Below are 20008 nucleotides of genomic sequence, written 5' to 3'. Positions count from 1 at the left end.
GTGCAAACATAGAACTGTATTGCAAAATATAATTTACAATTTTGGATGAGTAATTAAAAAAATAACAATAACTAGAACTGCCAGGCAGTTAGACAGCTTCCAAGCCCCAGTACCAGTTACTGTAAAAGTTAAAAGTTGATTTCTATAAAGTTTCAGAACAATCCTTCAATCCCTTTGGAGAAAAAAAAAAGAAAAAAGAAAAAGACTTGCAAAATGGCGTCCAGCCACTATATTGTTTTATGGATGAACACTATTTCGAATTATGGTAATTCTGTTGGTCCCAGGATTATTCCTAACAAATTTGGAGTAAGCTCTGTGGAACATTAGCAGTTTGAAATTAATTTCCTGTGTGGAAGAAACTCAATCAGTTTGGATTGTTTGTTGCAATGCCTTTATTACACACAGCATGGAGAACAACAGTGAATCAAGAAGATTCCAACTCCATACTAAAACTCAGAGCTTTTTATACACACAGAAGTCAAAGATCTGGTTATAATTAACAAGTAATTACTATGTTATCTTAAAAGCTAGCTAAGTAGAATATATATCATTAGAGGACAGAGTTCATATGTCAATACAATGATTAGGGAGCAGACACTCAAATCATACTGTTTGTCATTGTTTCCAAGATGCTCATCGAAAATAACAAACAGAGGTCAAACTATCTTCTGGCCTGACTGTTGGCTTGACCTTATCTTTCGTACATTAAGTAAAACAATTGTGAGAAAGGAATTTCTAACTTTACTTCCACGCCTGTTTTTGGCAAAAATCACAGTGGTCATTTTGATATTAAAATTTATCAGATCAAATTATCCTTTTCAAACTCTATAAAGGTCGGTTCAGGGATTATATCTGCAAACATTCAGGTCAATCCCACTACCCGTTCTTAAGAAGTTTTTAAATTAAAATGGCATCCTGCCACCATCTTGTTTCAGATAAGAGCACCATTTTTTTACAGTATATGTACAATCTTCTGAGGATGATACATACCAGATTTCAAGGGGATTAAGTAATAGGTTTTCAATCAGGAGCTCTTTCAATTTGCTTAACATAAGGGCATTCTGCTGCCATACTATTTTATGGAGGAATGCACTTTTTCCATATTTTAACTTTATTAGTGCCAGGATGATGCCTACTAAGTTTAGAGTAAGTGTTGCAAACAATGCACAAAGAGTAGTGGTTTGAAGTTAAGGCCATTTGTTCAAGACAGTTGTCACAGTGACACGGATTAATATGCACACTGGACTAATCAGACCATGCCACCTCAATTTGATTTGTAGTGGGGAGGGGAACCCCACTGTCACCCTTTTCCCCGTGCAGGTTCGGCAGGTATCAGGGATGCACCACGGACACTCCAATACAAGTAGATATTTATTTGTATGTATGATACAGTTCAACAACAGATCTAAATAGCAGGGCACAAAGTCTGCTGTCAATTTACAGCAATAAAAGAGGGGATTGGGAGTTAAATATTCTAAAACTATAAACTGCTAAAATCACCTTTAATGCTCTGTGTTGAAAACTCTAAAACCATAAATACAATTTCTATAGTAAAACCTACCAAAATACTCTACTAAAAACCCTAAAACTAATCCCCCCTAACCAAATTTACAATACATACAAATATAAAAAGAATAAAAGAGCAGAGCAGTCGGAGTCCATTCCAGAGAGCAAAGTCCCAATCTGTCTCTTTCTTTAAACAGCAGGCTGGCTGTTCAGGTCCCACTGTGCAGCGCTCCCCTCCTGCAGCTGCAGCTTTTACTCCGCGGCGCAATCAGTGTTGAAGGGAAAGAGAAATAGCTGGGAGTGCCATCAGTCGTGAGTGGGAGCCGATGGCGGTAGCAGTGCCATAGGTTGGTGATAGGCTGCCTGCTTAATTAGGCAGGTGTGCCGCATCAGGTGCAAAAGAAAACTTGTTCATATGTTAAAACAAAACGTGAAAAATCAATCAAACAGTGAAATAAAATCAATAACACACGTGAACAAAGTAGAATAAGTGAAAACAACAATTAATGCAAAACAAGTGCATATAATAAAGTGATAAGGCACCTCTTGTGATACTGTTAAGGTGGCCATTTTGATATGTCTGATGAAATTCCTTTTGCCTATGATTGTTTTTGGACATTTGATGCAGTGAAAATGTGGCTTTTCTATGCAAGCCAGCTGACACTTGCAGACTGCATATTCTGAAAAAGACAAGAGTTAATTTATTCAGCATTGGTATATCAGCAATATAGACGAGGCACAACCCTCCTCTGAGGCACCCCATCACAGAGGGCCAGCGGGGCATCCACACCCAAGGTCTGCTAAGCCATCGCCACCCAAAGGCTGTTGATGGTCCAACCCCCCCACCACCGGTGGCCGGCGAGAGGCCTCCTCCACAGGGAAAACCACAGATAGCAGCACCGATTAAGAACTTTCTGATCTCCTTGCTGCAGTAACCATTAGGCCTAGGCCCTAAGCCGTGGACCCCCAGAGATTAATTTTTCTCCTATATACCATCCATAGGAGTTTTTTGTTTTTCTCTCCTCTGCGCCTAAATGGTTAATTTATTTAAATGTTCACTTACTTTATTTTAGATCATGTAAACTGTTTACAGGTCTATATTTATTTATTTTACTTTATTGTATTTCTGTATTTTATTTTGCTGTACTTTGTTGTATGTTGTCCAGTCTGTAAAGCGCTCTCTGTGGCGCTATACAAATAAAGATTGATTGATTGATATACAGTACTGTGTAAAAGTTTTAGGCAGGTGTAAATAAATGTTGTAAAGTAAGAATGCTTTCAAAAATAGACATTTTAATAGATTATATTTATCAATTAACTAAATGCAAAGTGAGTGAACAAAAGAAAAATCTACATCAAATCAATATTTGGTGTGACCAGCCTTTGCCTTCAAAACAGCATCAATTCTTCTAGGAACACTTGCACAGTTTTTGAAGGAAGTTGGCAGGTAGGTTGGCCCAAACATCGTGGAGAACTAACCACAGTTCTTCTGTGGATTTAGGCAGCCTCAGTTGCTTCTCACTCGATGATGTTGAGAGCAGGGCTCTGTGGGGGCCATACCATCACTTCCAGGACTCCTTGGTCTTCTTTACATTGAAGATAGTTCATAATGACTTTCGCTGTATGTTTGGTGTCGTTGTCATGCTGCAGAATAAATTTGGGGCCAATCAGATGCCTCCCTGATGGTACTGCATGATGGATAAGTAACTGCCTGTGCTTCTCAGTATAGAGGAGACCATTAATTCTGCCTAAATCCCCAACTCCATTTGCAGAAATGCAGCCCCAAACTTGCAAGGAACCTCCACCATGCTTCACGGTTGCCTACAGACACTCATTCTTGTACTGCTCTCCAGCCCTTTGGCGAACAAACTGCCTTCTGCTACAGCCAGATATTTCACATTTTGACTCATCAGTCCAGAGCACCTGCTGCCATTATTCTGCACCCCAGTTCGTGTTTTCATGCATAGTTGAGTCGCTTGGCCTTGTTTCCAGGTCAGAGGTATGGCTTTTTGGCCGCAAGTCTTCCATGAAGGCCACTTCTGACCAGACTTCTCTGGTGGCACTGCTGGACATCTTCTGATTGTGAAGGGAAGTAAGCATGATGTGTCTCATCTGCTGCAGTAAGTTTCTTTGGCCGACCACTGCGTCTACGGTCCTCAACATTGCCCGTTTCTTTGTGCTTTTTCAAAAGAGCTTGCACAGCACATCTGGAAACCCCTGTCTGCCTTTACATTTCTGCCTGGGAGAGACCTTGCTGATGCAGTATGACTACCTTGTGTCTTGTTGCTGTGCTCAGTCTTGCCATGGTGTATGACTTTTCACAGAAAACTGTCTTCAGCAACCTCACCTTGTTAGCTGAGTTTGGCTGTTCCTCACCCAGTTTAATTCCTCCTACACAGCTGTTTCTGTTTCAGTTAATGATTGTGTTTCAACCTACATATTGAATTGATGATCATTAGCACCTGTTTGGTATAATTGTTTAATTATACACCTGACTATATGCCTACAAAATCCCTGACTTTGTGCAAGTGTACCTAGAAGAGTTGATGCTGTTTTGAAGGCAAAGGGTAGTCACTCCAAATATGGATTTAATGTAGATTTTTCTTCTGTTCACTCACTTTGCATTTAGTTAATTGATAAATATAATCTATTAACATGTCCATTTTTGAATGCATTCTTAATTTACAGCATGTTTTCACACCTGCCTAATACATTTGCACAGTACTGTAACATACATACATACAATTACAAACACATACAGTGGGGGGAAAAAAGTATTTGATCCCCTGCTGATTTTGTATGTTTGCCCACTGACAAAGAAATGATCAATCTATAAGTTTAATGGTAGGTGTATTTTAACAGTGAGAGCCAGAATAACAACAAAAAAATCTAGAAAAACGCATTTCAAAAAAGTTATAAATTGATTTGCATGTTAATGAGGGAAATAAGTATTTGACCCCTTCGACTTAGTACTTGGTGGTAAAACCTGGTGCCCTGGTTCACCTGGGTGAGTTCTTCTGGCTTCTCCTTCTCCAGGATAGATCTCGTCCTCCTCAGTAAGCCACTGGAGAGGACCGCCATGTCTTCGGAGGCGGTCTTCTTTTCAGACCACAGGCTCCTGACGACAGAGGTGCTCATTCCGAGCACACAGGAGTCGGGGCCTGGGGTCTGGAAGCTCAACACCTCCCTGCTCGATGACCTTTGTGTCATTAAGACCTTTGGCAGACGCCTCGAGGTGTGGAGGACCCACCCTGAGGGACCTTTTTGATTCTCCCATAGAGTGGTGGGAGATGGTGAAGGTTGGAACCAAGGGCTTCTTCATTCAGCTAGGGAAACGGAAAGCTCACGAGAGGCGGGCGAGATATTCCCATCTGAGTGCCTGCCTCCAGCGCCTGAGTCTGTTGTAGCTCAGAGGCTTCGACCAGTCTGATTAGGTGGCCCAGGTGAAACTTAGCCTCTCCGCCCTCTATAGGGAGGAACAGGAAAAGATCAAGATCCTTTCCAGGGTCTGAATCATGGTAGACGATGAAAAATGTAGCTGCTTCTTCTTCAAGAAGACGAAGGAGAGGTGGCCTGCAATGTCCTCCATGATCGACTCCTCGGGGCAGGAGGTGGAGGGCAGAGAGGCTGTCGAGACAGTGGTGCGAGACTTCTACAGGGAGTTATATGACCAGAAGGTAGTGGATCAAAATCTGATCCATCACTTTCTGTCCCTGTTGGAGTCCCACAAGGAGGGGGACAAGGAGGAGGAGGAGGATCCAGAGATCACCAGCACTGAACTCTCCCGGGTGATAAAGAGTCTTAACTTTGGAAGGACAATGGGTCCTGATGGGATCCCTGCTGAATTCTATAAGATCTTTTGGGAGGTGCTTAAGGAAGATCTGGCACAGGTCTTGGGGTTGGTGTACAGAGAGGGTATACTGGTGCCTTCTATGGAGAAGAGTATTCTAAGGATCTAAAGAACTGGCGGCCGGTCAGCCTCCGACTACAAGATACTGGCCAAAGCACTTACGCTCCTTCTATAGTGGCCACTACCTCAAGACGTGGTTCCTGACCCGATCTACAGTGCCCGGGGGAGATCGGCCTGGACCAGGAGAAAGCCTTTGACGGAGTGGGCCACGAATACCTGCAGCTTGTAATGGAGAGGATGGGTCTCACTCTTGGCTTGAGGAGATGGGTTAAGATCATTTACAGCAGCCTAAGCAGCAGGGTCCTCATGAACCACCAGCTGACGGAACCATTTCCGGTCAGGTCGGGGGTTCGACAGGGTTGTCCCCTGTCGGCCCTGCTGTACGTCCTCTATTTGGAGCCATTCATGCAGGTGATCTGCAGGGATGCCTGGGTGACAGGTTTCCATCTCCCGGGCGCTGGCAGAGAGCAACTGAAAGCCCTGGCCTACTTGGACGACGTGACTGTGGTCTGCACGGACACGCTGTCTATGGCCAGGGTGGAAGAACTGCTGGACGACTTCTGCAGAGCGACAGGGGCTGCTATCAATAAGGCCAAGAACAAGGTCTACCTCTCCCAGGCATGACCTGTCGGCCGGGGCCCACCGACCGTGTTCCCTGTGAAGCCGGCTATCAAGGTTCTGAGGATCACGATCGACGGGACCAACACGGGCACCCAGAGCTGGGAGGAAGCTTTAACCAAAGTATAACGGAAGATCCAAGGCTGGAACGCAAGGACCCTGACGATGACTAGTAAGGTGCTGGTCGTAAAGGCCATCTTCTTCCCTATTCTTTTCTATGTAGGCATACTAGTAAATTGATCACTAGAATCATATTTTGGTTTGTCTGAGGGAGTAAAATGGAGAGGCTGAAACGAGTGCTGATGGTGAAGGGCGCCCTGGATCATTAAGGCGCAGGGGCTGGCATATGTTGGTAAGAACATCCAGACCATTCGACCTCTGTGCCATGGATAACACCAGGCCGCACTCATGGGATCCCCTGCTGTTCTACAGGGTGCTCCGAGCCTTCGCACTCGAAGTAGGCCTCGACAAAGCCTTGCTGGTCTCCTAGGACTATGAGAACAGGAGACCAGCAGAATAGAAGATTTTCCTCCCGAAACCTGCAGAAATATCTGGGCTAACACTACGCACATTTGGCTCACAAATACGCAAAAAGATGTCTCCTGGATGGCTGTGATTCGGTGTCTCCCCACTCGAGTGTTTGTGTACAGAAGGGGCTTAGCACTGGTTGACACCTTCCCCTACAAGAGCTGCCTGGGAAAGGAGACAGAGGCTCACATTTTTAAGGAATGCCCCTCTGCGTGCAGGGTCTGGCTCCTGTTTTTTGCCGTTCCTGCGCAGATGACCGCCCAGGGTCACTTAATTACCTTAACGAGCCACCGTAATTAATAGATCATTCAACACAAACTGAAAATGTATATGATGTGACATGATGCTTAAAATTACATTTGGACGAGTTGAGTTTGGAAAAGCATATTGACCCTCACTGTAAACACTTTAGAGGGAAGTAAAATTATCTAAGTAAGTACACTGTATAGAGCTCCAAGTGTAGGTCCTGTAATCTCATATCCCAAACCAGACCTACTTGTTAATATAGAATGCAACAATGCCAGCCCTTGTGCCAAATCACTTCTAACTCACATTAATGGTAATTAATGGTAACAGTAATGAGTTTGAATTGTATTGTATACTGTATGACAGATAGTTATATAGTTTATAAACCACAAATAGCCAAATGTAAGTATTTCTTAGAGCAATTACCATGCACGGTGTGTTGCTCAGTTAATAGAAACATGAACTAATGTAAATATAGAATATAGTTTTGCAAACTATAAACCCAGATGGCCAATGTTAACACAGAAATAATAGGACTGATTTCACATTAATGAGAAGAAAATCATGCTTTTATTAAGTGAAGATTAAAACATTACAGTTCACACAATACTGTATGTGTAAAGTGAATCCGGAACATGAGCTAAACTTAATACGTTCACATATATTAACCAGAAGGTTTAATTTGGAATATAAAATGTGCCTATAACCCAGCTAACATACAACGTTGCCAAAGTAAATTACATTGCTACAACGCTGTGTTAGCAGGGAAAACATGTAATGAGCTGCATATACATGATGTATTTCCAAGCTAAACTCATCAAAGTAATGTTAACAAGTTTAATGTTAGCTAATCGGCTACATGTCATCATATGCAAGAACGTTAACGTGTCAGTATTACTATAATAAAAACATTGAAATAAAAAAATAACGAGTGTGTTGTCATGTGCATCTTTAACTAAAATATTTAATTAATCAAAAGTAATGTTCACAAGTTTAATGTTAGCTAACCGGCTAGTTACAGGTCATCATATGCATCCCGACTTAACAAAGTTAACTTGTTCTGTCTTATCAAAGCTAATGCTTCTTTATTTAATTTTTTATTATTATTATTTTTATTTCTTGGCAGAAGCCCTTATCCAGGGCAACTTACAACATAAGTGCAAAAATACAGTTAAGTACAAGGCATCAAACATTAAAAAATCAATTTACATTAAACATAGCAATTAAAAATATAATACATTTTACAACTTCCCATTTACACAGGCAAGTACAGTAAGTGAGGTCATACATCCTGGACAGTAAAAGCTAAGTGCTGTCAAGATGTAGGGTCACAGTCAAGGGCTACGGGAAAGGGAGCAAGGAGGAAAACAATCAAAAACACAAGAAGCATAATACAACTCTGTGAAGTGCTATCTAACGGGGATTAAAAGGACTAATATTACAAGTACGGTCTGAACAGATGTGTCTTGAGTAAGCGCCAGAAGGAGGTCAAGGACTCTGTTGTTTTGACTGTTGTGGGAATTAAGGTTGTTCCATCATTTAGGGGCCAGGGATGAGAAGGAGCGGGCTCTGGATGAAGGGGAGTGGAGAGGAGGCAGAGTTAGTCTTCTGGCACCTGAAGAGCTCAGTGGTCTGGAGGGAATGTATGGAGAGACGAGTGACTGAAGGTAGCTTGGTGCAGTGTGGTCAAGACAGTGGTAGGTGAGGGTCAATGTCTTGAACTGAATGCGTGCCGGTATCGGGAGCCAGTGGAGGGAGCGGAGCAGTGGAGTAGCGTGTGCGAATCGTGGTAGAGAGAATACCAAACGAGCTGCAGAGTTCTGGATGAGCTGGAGTGGGCGGGTAGTAGTTGCAGGCAGGCCGTCCAGGAGGGAGTTGCAGTAGTCCAGGCGGAAGAGTACCAGTGGACTGGACGAGCAGCTGAGTCGAGTAGTCAGTGAGGAAGGGACGGATCCGGCATATGTTGCTCAGGAAGAATCTACAGGTGGATGTCAGCGTGGTGATGTGCTGGGTGTATGAGAGCGCAGGATTGAGGCTCACTCTTAAAATCTTCTTTTAAGAGGGTCACTTCTTAAAAATAATAATACAAAATTAATTTAAAAAATCGAGTGTCATGTAATGTGCATCTTTATCGTAATTGTATATCATTATATTATATTATATTATATTATATTATATTATATATTACAAAAATATTGTCAAGTTACGTACGTCACTGGTAACTGATATTAACTCCACGGAGAGTAAACATGTCATTTGATCTTACAGGAGGAAGACTGTGCATCTCCCTCCTCCTTGAAGCGCTTACAAAGAAATGAAGAAGGTGATTGGCTGCATAAAAAGTGATTGATAAGCATTTACTGCAAAGAGATTGGCTGCATACAAAATGATTGACAGTAACTCCTCCCACATTCCAATGTCACTGGATCTGCAGCAATACCCTACTCCGTGCCCGCTCAGGTCCACCCATTAGCTTACACAAAAGCCATTTTTAAGATATAGCGTGAGGTGTATTAGCAATTAGTCAGTATGTACATTTCAGTATGTAGTGTATGCATCTCAGTATGTAATGTATACGTCTCAGTATGTAGTGTATACGTCTCAGTACACAGTGTATTCGCATCTCGGTATGTAGTGTATATGTCTCAGTGTGTAATGTATACGTCTCAGTATGTAGTGTATACGTCTCATTACACAGTCTATGCGCATCTCGGTATGTAGTGTATACATCTCAGTATGTAGTGTGTGCATCTCAGTATGTAGTGTATACATCTCAGTATGTAGTGTATGCATCTCAGTATGTAGCAGGGATGGGCAGTATTTATGATACATGTATTTAAAATACGTATTTCAAATACAAAATAGGATTTTGTAATTTGTATTTGATAGGGTTGATAGCTTCATATTTTGTAACAAAATACTATAGTGTTTTGTATTTTGTAGTTGAAAAATACTGTAAAATACTTTGTGAGAAGTCTACATGATCAGAGGCGATTCTAGGGTATGTGGGGGCCCCAGACAAAAAATAATTCCTGATGGTGATGCCACGGGGGGGGTGCGGCGGATTTTTCTCCCATGAGAGCGTGGTGGGGGTGGACCGAGGGGGGGGGGGGGGTGTTTCCCCCATTTGGGGGCCTCCCCTCAGCCCGGGGCCCCAGGCAATTGCCTAAAATGCCTACCCCCTTGCGACGCCCCTGTACATGATGACATCATACAAATGCTGCCGGATTGGTGCCTGATTGGTGCCTACTTGCCCAGACTTGTTGAGATCAGAACAGAAAATTGTTTCATACCTGAAGAAGTATTTCCCAGAAGGTCAAGGTGAGAAACGTGTAGGTTGCCAGCTTTCCATTGATTTTTAGCGTAAATTGCTAACATTTTTAACAGTTCATGTTAAGTTTCGGTGTTCGTTTTAGTAGCCTAGGCTAAATCGTTTACCAATTTACGTAATGTTCTAGCTAACTATTTGACCCGAGTAGCAGCCCTCACAGTTAATGTTAGCTTGCTACTTTCAGCCTATGTTAAGTTTTCGTTGGTTGTGCATGAAAAAAATCAAGCCTTTTCAGTGTTGTACAATATTACATTATAATGCCATGATATGGTGTAACTTGTTAAATGCACACACGTGTGCCTTATTGTCATTAACAATGTTGTGCTGCAACGCCATTAAAAAGCAGGTTGTCAACCCATCCACCACTCCTTGGCAAGCTCTGTTGCTACTTTCTGATTACGTTTCTGGCTACATTTAAAATCAAAACATACTGATCATTTAATAATTGTTGACAATGTGCTAAAATGTTTGTTTTCAACCTCCAAATAGGTGTCCAATGATTGATAAATAAATTATTTAATGCTAAATGATTGTACCCTAATTGAAGAAGCTGTTTAGTAGGATCCTGCAGTGCATCAAGCCTGATGTAGGACGCGGTGCCTCCGTCCTGCAAGTATACCCTTCTCGGCTGTGTCTGGGAAACATTATGGGAAATGTTCACCAGAAAAGTCCAAATAGTCTCAGCCGCCATAGCTCGCGCAGCAACTCTTCAGAGCTGCGCTGGGCTGCGGCGATTCTGCACAGATTTCTGCGGGTGGGGATTAGTGACGTCAGGCAGAAACACTCCAAGAACGTGCATCTCTGAAATGTCTGTGCAGAACTGTTCTTCATGAACGTGACCAAAGAAATGACATGCACGCGCACTCTAAGCACACACAGTTTAACAAAGTTGGGACTGACATCCCCTCACCGATAAGTTCCAGAAATCTCTTCAAGTTACAAAGCAAAGCCAAAAACTGCTTCCATTGGTAATAGTCTCTCCCTAACCATGCATTTAAAATAAACGAAGTATTAGCAATGGTTATTTTGTTCAGTGAATGTTGGCAAGATATACGGCTAAGGGTACTTGGTTTCATGTCAAAAGAAACATTAATTCAGGTACAAACAATATTCAAAATACAACACGTGTATATTAAAATTAATAGTTCAGTTCATTAGTTTGTTTCCTCTCCATGCAGGCAGATGAACAGTGCAGGACAGTGAAGGGAGAAATGCTGTTCTATTTAAATTAGGGCTGTCAAAATTAACACGTTAATAACGCATTAACGCAAATTCATTTTAATTGCACTAATTTTATTAAAGCGTGATTAATGCAGCTCGCATTTTGACCCGTAGCCTAGCCCGTAGTTGGAGAAATGGAGCCATAGTGAGCCATAAGACAGGAAAGGATGCAGCAGCAAAAAGAAATGGAGAAAGAAAAAGTTCTTCTGAACGGAAAATTCATATACAAAACGATGTTTGATGGTTATGTCGACAAGACAAAAGTTGTCTGCATTGATTGTCGATGTGAATTAAGTTATCACCGCAGCACGTCGAGTTTAAAATATCACTTGATGGCGAAGCATACAACTGATGCAGAGAGCTCTCCTCCCCCTCGCCAAAAGCAGACCACACTAGATAATTTGCAGCGGAGACGGATGGACAACTCCACAAGCAATAGACTCACCACAGCGATAACTAAATGGGTGGCTAAATAACTAAATGTAAACAGGCTTGTGTAAGTAAATTGCTCAGTGCAAAGAAAGAGAAGTAATGGGAACCTGGTATTTCTATGTTATTTTTTTCATGTGTCTAATAGACATGAACAAGTTCTTTGAAAAACATCTATGACCTTTGAAACATGTCTAGTCTTCATGCTCTATGTTCAGTATGGTTTCACTAATAATAACAGATTTGCATAAAGCATCCATATTTGTCCTTGCCCATGTTGATTAGAGTATTAAAAACTTGAAAAGTATTAATTTAAGGTACATTTAGAACAGAAAAAAACGTATGATTAAATTGCGATTAATCATGAGTTAACTCATGACAATCATGTGATTAATCGCGATTAAATATTTTAATCGATTGACAGCCCTAATTTAAATACATGCATTTTCTTCCACCACAGTCCCTAGGAGAAGTATTTTACTGCTACTGTCATACCTTTAAGAATATAGTGATACTTTACATAATACATTAAATGAAGGGTTTTGGAGCAATTAGTTATTTCTTTCCACTTATTTTCTCACACAAAGTACAAATAAGCTGCAAAATGATTGAAACATTACTCACTCACACACAGCATCTTTAGATAACATGTATACATCAGAGCGTACAATTGTAACTTTAATTTGCATTATATTCCATTTAGAAAAACATCTGAAATACCTTTGAACTGGTCATAGTGTGAATATGCACCTAGATTGACGTACCATTTGCATTTCCCTCCTGGCTAATTGTTCTGGCTTGTATGGGGAAATTATCGAACTTTTACAAACAAGTCCAGAATATCGGTCCATGTCTCCTCTCCCTAATCCACATGCTTCTGTAGCATCTCTTTCTCATGGCTATAGCACTCTTGCTGGTAATCTCTGTTTTCTGTGTGATTGGAACCTTGACAGAGGGGACAAAAAGTATACTGTTGTGAAAAAAAAAGGTATGTCATTAGACAATGGTGTTGCTGCTTAGGTATCACCTTAACTGTTCTTGTAAATGTGGTTTTCAGCTCTCCTAATATTGACATTTTTAATATCTGAGTATTATTTATTTGTACCATTTGTATTAATAAGCAAATTTCTTCTAATTCAGGACTCTGAATCACTTGATACCTGCATACAAGGTACACTCTCTGCACTCTACCCGCCCTTCAGTGCCACAGCAGCTACTGTGTTGTGGCAGCTATTCAGCGTGGTTGAGAGATTGTACCGTGGTGATGGACTCCGCTGCCTGATAGATTTCCTTGTCCCAGCCAAGCGGATACTGCAGTCCATTCAGCAGGAAGCATGCGTAAGTAGAAAATCTTTGGCAAGACACAGCACATCTTTATTCTTCACTGCAAGAAAATTGCAATAAACCTGCAAGTGATCCCCCTGATCTTGAGATGTGATTGCTTTTTAAGCCTACCTCAGCTAGGCATCCCCATTGAAATGTAATATTAATTCTGAAACTGGTAATTGCTGTGTAGATACAGGCCTATAAGCAAGCCATAAAATTCCACTGGTCAGATAGTGTTCCAATGGTAAGCAAAGCACTGACTGTTCTAAGGGAGCTGTGTAGGTTTTGATAGCTTTGTTCATGGGGAGAATAAACTCCTTATACAATACAGGGTGGTTCTGTTTTGGCATGTGGCAGCACTTTTCAAGGTCTTATAATCAGGTTCCTTCAGGTTTTAGACTTATCTCCTGACAGAGAAGCAGGAACTATTGTGTGAGGTTGTAGATTGGATGTATTTTGATCTTGACAAATAAGACTTATTTGAAAACGTATTATTATATGAAACTTATTATTATGACCAGGCATGACATGTCATTAATGTTCTCTGATTGCGGCACTGTAACACGGTCTACTTCATATTGCGATCTCTGTCATTTTAATACATAACTACAATTATAGTTTTTCATGCATAATTAAAACCTTTTTAGATTTTTTTTCATTTAACTTAAATCAACTTTTAATCCTTTTGTAGCGCTACGGGGTGGGGGGGTGTATTGTGATAAGAGCATTCTAGCCCTGAGCTGGGGCTCTGATCTAAAGAAGACTTCTCCCCCAAAGTTACCAGAATTCCTGAGCTCATCGGCCCATGAACTGTTCTATGTCAAAGTGACAGTTTTGGGAGTCGGCTCACCTAGAATGGGCCAAATGGCTTGGAATCCCTGCTGTGAAAACGTCTGGGGAATATGACTCGGAGTTCATAAATCCCTTTAAAGCAGGCGAGAGCCGAAATCCCGAAACAGCTACAAACCCAGGCAAACCGGCATTTCCAAAAGATGGCATGGATTGACATCAGGCATAAATCGAGCCTCTTCCAATAGGAGACTGAGGGCTGGCACAAATCCAACCTCGCAAACTCAAGAACGAATCGCCTATGATCTGAAGGCATAAAAGGTAACGCACAGCACTTTTTCTCTCTCACCTGAACCGGTAACTCACTGCCACAGCTCAACTTGTAGCTCTGTTGCCAGAACCGGAACCGGAAAACAACTAAGTCTTTGCCAGCAACAGAAGAGTTTAACTGGGAGAAGGAGATTGAGCTGTACGAAGAATTATTTTAAAGAACTTTATTAAGTAAAGAACTTTAAAAACTGCGCCTGCCCACCTGTACCCATCTGATCAGTGGAGTTACTACAGCTGGACAATTTACTAATTTGACTGTAATACAGAAGTGTTCAGTCATTACATTTCTATTGAGTCTTAAGAAACTTGACCCTTGGAAACGAACAGGGCCCTGCTTTCCTCAAAGACTTTGTCTTCAAGTAACTACGGTGGAAAGAAGACTGCTTGCAAAGAAGACATCCTGTGCACAACCTTGGAGCCTTCAAACGAGTGGAAAATCTGTTTGGAAAAGACTCTCACGAAACTGTGACGAAGTTCAGATAAGTTTAACAGTTTATAGTTTATTATTCATGACATTTGAGAAATCAATTAGAAATTTGATTCTGTGAGTCATAAACTTTAGAATGTGTGATATCATTTAGTATTTTCTTAAATATAAATGAGTGCTGCATTAAACTGTTTTGTTTGACAATTTTAGAAATAAAACCTGTCAACACTGAGAAATATCTTCTCATTCCTGTTTAACTGTTTTAGTCTGAAATTGACACACGTTAATAGACACTAGATTATAGGTTGCCCTGCCTATCCTTAATCATTGAATACTAATCAGTTAAGGGGAATTGTGGTAACAAGAAATGATAGAATCTTTCTTGGCACCCAAACGTAAATGAGACTGATATATATATGAGAAGTTATTTTACATAAATACTAACCTGCATAATTATTTGATGTCCAACTAATAATACTAATGAGAGACTCACCTTTGTCTTACTAACCGGTATTGTAGTCAATGTGTTTATAATTTTGTTTAACGATTTGTGTGAGTAGTCATAATGGTTCTTTATGTCAAAGTGACAGCCGGAAGTCCCGCCCTCCCTACGTACCATAGACCGGAAGGCCCACCTCACCTTCCGTGACCCTCCCTGTCAGCCATCTTGGATGGCGGCCATCTTGTAAGGTCATAAGTCATCTTGGATGGCGGCCATCTTGGATGGCGGCCATCTTGTAAGGTCATAGGTCATCTTGGATGGCCGCAGCCATCTTGGATGGCAGCCATCTTGTAAGGTCATAGGTCATCTTGGATGGCAGCAGCCATCTTGGATGGCGGCCATCTTGTAAGGTCATAGGTCATCTGGTAAGATGGCAGCCATCTTGGATGGCGGCCATTTGTAAGGTCATAGGTCATCTGGTAAGATGGTAGCCATCTTGCTAGGGTGACATCCATCGTGGTGAGAGTCCGAGGGTACCTCACCCTGCTGGTGTGGAGGTGTAATGTTTAATAACATAAACGGTGTTTATAAGGTTATATTGTTTTATGATACGGTTTTAGTAAATTAAAAAATACAAGTTTTAAACACATATACATTTTTAAAGTTATATTGTTTTATGATACTGTTTTAGTAAATTAAAAAAATACAAGTTTTATATATATATATATATATATATATACACTCACCTAAAGGATTATTAGGAACACCTGTTCAATTTTCATTAATGCAATTATCTAACCAACCAATCACATGGCAGTTGCTTCAATGCATTTAGGGGTGTGGTCCTGGTCAAGACAATCTCCTGAACTCCAAACTGAATGTCTGAATGGGAAAGAAAGGTGATTTAAGCAATTTTGAGCGTGGCATGGTTGTTGGTGCCAGACGGGCCGGTCTGAGTATTTCACAATCTGCTCAGTTACTGGGATTTTCACGCACAACCATTTCTAGGGTTTACAAAGAATGGTGTGAAAAGGGAAAAACATCCAGTATGCGGCAGTCCTGTGGGCGAAAATGCCTTGTTGATGCTAGAGGTCAGAGGAGAATGGGCCGACTGATTCAAGCTGATAGAAGAGCAACTTTGACTGAAATAACCACTCGTTACAACCGAGGTATGCAGCAAAGCATTTGTGAAGCCACAACACGTACAACCTTGAGGCGGATGGGCTACAACAGCAGAAGACCCCACCGGGTACCACTCATCTCCACTACAAATAGGAAAAAGAGGCTACAATTTGCACAAGCTCACCAAAATTGGACAGTTGAAGACTGGAAAAATGTTACCTGGTCTGATGAGTCTCGATTTCTGTTGAGACATTCAGATGGTAGAGTCAGAATTTGGCGTAAACAGAATGAGAACATGGATCCATCATGCCTTGTTACCACTGTGCAGGCTGGTGGTGGTGGTGTAATGGTGTAGGGGATGTTTTCTTGGCACACCTTAGGCCCCTTAGTGCCAATTGGGCATCGTTTAAATGCCACGGCCTACCTGAGCATTGATTCTGACCATGTCCATCCCTTTATGACCACCATGTACCCATCCTCTGATGGCTACTTCCAGCAGGATAATGCACCATGTCACAAAGGTCAAATCATTTCAAATTGGTTTCTTGAACATGACAATGAGTTCACTGTACTAAACTGGCCCCCACAGTCACCAGATCTCAACCCAATAGAGCATCTTTGGGATGTGGTGGAACGGGAGCTTCGTGCCCTGGATGTGCATCCCACAAATCTCCATCAACTGCAAGATGGTATCCTATCAATATGGGCCAACATTTCTAAAGAATGCTTTCAGCACCTTGTTGAATCAATGCCACGTAGAATTAAGGCAGTTCTGAAGGCGAAAGGGGGTCAAACACACTATTAGTATGGTGTTCCTAATAATCCTTTAGTTGAGTGTATATATTAGGTTATATTGTTTAATTATACTGTTTTAGTAAATTAAAAAATAAAAGTTTTAAATACATATACATTTTTAAGGTTATATTGTTTAATGATACTGTTTAAGTAAATAAAAAGAGAATATATATAATAGGTTATAATGTTGTATGATACTGTTTTAGTAAATCAAAAAATAAAAGTTTTAAATACATAATATTATTTTATGATACTGTTTTAGTAAATTAAAAAATTAAGAAGTTTTAAATACATATACATTTTTAATGTTATATTGTTTTATGATACTGTTTAAGTAAATAAAAAGAGAAAATATATATATATATATTAGGTTATAATGTTGTATGATACTGTTTTAGTAAATTAAAAAATAAAAGTTTTAAATACATATATTTATTATATTTAGTTTATATTGTTTTATGATACTGTTTTAGTAAAAAAGAGAATAAGAAAATATTTTTTATATTTTATTTTAGGTTATAATGTTTAATTCGTTTTAGTAAAAAAAAAGTTTTATATATATTCGGTTATATTGTATACATCTGAGAAAAATAAAAGTTGTAAATACACATATATATTTTATTTTAGATTATAATGTTTGATTATACTGTTTTAGTAAATAAAAAAAATAAAAAATATACATGTTATATATATTTAAGGTTATATTGTTTTATGATACTGTTTTAGTAAATTAAAAAAGAAAAATGAATATTTACCCAGAGTGGGATTTGAACCCACATGGACATACGTCCATGTGTTTTTAGTTTATATGTTTTATGATTAAGGCTTAGGATGATACTGTGCTGGCAAAATAAAAAAGGTAAGAAAAAATCAATTAAGAAATGTATAGACTTACATATATTGCATGTCATTACATACATATTTAAGCAAACACAGATAAACACACATGCCTATATCTCTTTAGTTTATATTTATCAAAAGACACTAAAGTCAAATACACCACTTTTCTTAGAGAACAGTGAAATGTATAGAATTATATCTGTACATTTTGACCAGCCCTGTACTTTGTTACATTATGTTATATTTGTTACATTAGTGAATGCTCAAACATAGCCTTAACATGTATCATATTTAAGAATATACTGCATTTAATTTCATTACACATATATATATATATATATATGCAAACACACACACACATATATAATACAAATATTTTGTTTTATTTATCAATAGACACTAAAGACTAGTGAAGCACAGAGAGAGACACAGTGAAGCACTATTTGTGAGTACTCATATGTATAAAATTATATATATGTATATATATAATATCATTTGTTTGTGCTCAAATGTATAGAATTAATAAAATACACAAACACACACACACACACACAATGGTGACTTTTATTGTGACAAACAAGCATTTTACAACATGGAACATAGTCAGAAGCAGAAAAAGATACTCCAAAAAATGTTGTACAGATACTTGTAATTAATTTCTGGTTCACAACACCAACATTGGACAGAAAGAAACACTGACCTGTACGGAGTAATGTCATTCCATAACATTTCCAGCCTATCCCATATATATTCTATTAAGTCTTTCACTGTTGGCTCCTTTTTCAAAGTTATACCTGATTCTGGCAACAAAGTATATCAGGTATCAATTGTAAATAAAGTGAGAAACACTTAAGTTTCTATTCCTTTGGAAATACCTTATTTTTCAAACCTACAAATACATGGTGACAACTGCAACCATGAAACACATACAAAACACAGAAATAGGGACCACAAAGCAAGGATATAATAAGCACAAATGGTATTTACTGCAAATTTTAAGTTTTGTAAAATTATTTATATAACTTCTAGGAGTAATCTACATAGTGAATATGCAATCAGTCTTCAGGAAACACACACAGCAGACTGAAATAAGCACAATGTCATATTTAGACGACCCAAAACTGCATTCTACTAAACCCTGAAACTCTGAAAAATCACTACAAACTCTATGTTTTGTAAAATGGCTTATTTCACAGACACAGAACCAAATAGGCTCACCCTCAACATAGTACAAAGTATGATGTAAACGTACAGGTTTACCAGTAGCACAGGGGTATTATTAATCTATTCATGCAACTTTTAGACACTTGTCTAATACAGAGCCAACAACGGCATTGAGAGCGGGTAGCAGGGCTTAGACAATGCTATGCGCTGGGATTTAAAATGACTCTGTAGGCCAGGGCTTCAAAACCTTACCCCATTTTAACATTGTCCAATTAGCCTCCAACCCCTAAAATGCTAAGACATGTTTTTTGTATCATATGTATTACTGTTGTATTATTATGTACATTAATGTAGTTTATACTTTTTATTTTAATTTGACATAATTATCATATTTTTAAGTACAAATTAATAAATACAAATAACAAATACTATATAATAATAGTAACAATAATGCAAAAAGGTATTAAGCAATCATATTTTTACTTACAAAATAATATATATAAAATAACAGTATACTAATTGAATAATAATAATAATTTAAAAACATATTAAACAAAACTCACCCTGACTTTGTCACAACCGCAGGATGGGGAACCTCTGCTGTAGACCCTCATCCACTCTGTCAACAGTTTGTAGGTGACTTGTAACACAAGTGCAGAAGCATGAAAACTCAGTCTTGGTGGGGTGTTTCTGTCCAGTGGTCTGATCTGATACAACTTTCTACTACATTTCATATTCTATTAAAATAGAACACATGAGTAGTTCATAAAACAGTGTTACATCTGCTCCTCTTATGAGTGTCTCTACAGCCCCTCATTGCTCCCTTGCATTACAGAGCATGACATGTGCTCTTCACATTGAAATTCATATTCATGTTGATGTAGGACTCGTCAACACAAAACTGTACAAAAATACATGAAATACATAAACAATACAAACATTAAGAAAAGAATCCACTTTCAATCTGACATTTCACAGTATATA

The 20008-nt window shown here is 39.4% G+C and overlaps 1 protein-coding gene across 1 annotated transcript in view; it reads left to right on the top strand.

Moving 5' to 3' along the window:
• Window positions 1–20008, top strand: part of plekhg4b (pleckstrin homology domain containing, family G (with RhoGef domain) member 4B) — a 142523-nt gene that overhangs the window by 31212 nt on the left and 91303 nt on the right. The window contains exon 2 of the mRNA XM_066716039.1: window positions 12930–13127. Within this exon, the coding sequence (XP_066572136.1) occupies window positions 12930–13127 (198 nt within the window). The remainder of the gene's footprint in view (window positions 1–12929; window positions 13128–20008) is intronic.

This window comes from Amia ocellicauda, chromosome 10, assembly GCF_036373705.1.
Source record: "Amia ocellicauda isolate fAmiCal2 chromosome 10, fAmiCal2.hap1, whole genome shotgun sequence".
Lineage (NCBI taxonomy): Eukaryota > Metazoa > Chordata > Actinopteri > Amiiformes > Amiidae > Amia > Amia ocellicauda.
The sequence above is the reverse complement of the archived record's forward strand: the minus strand, read 5'-3'. Positions and strand labels throughout refer to the sequence as shown.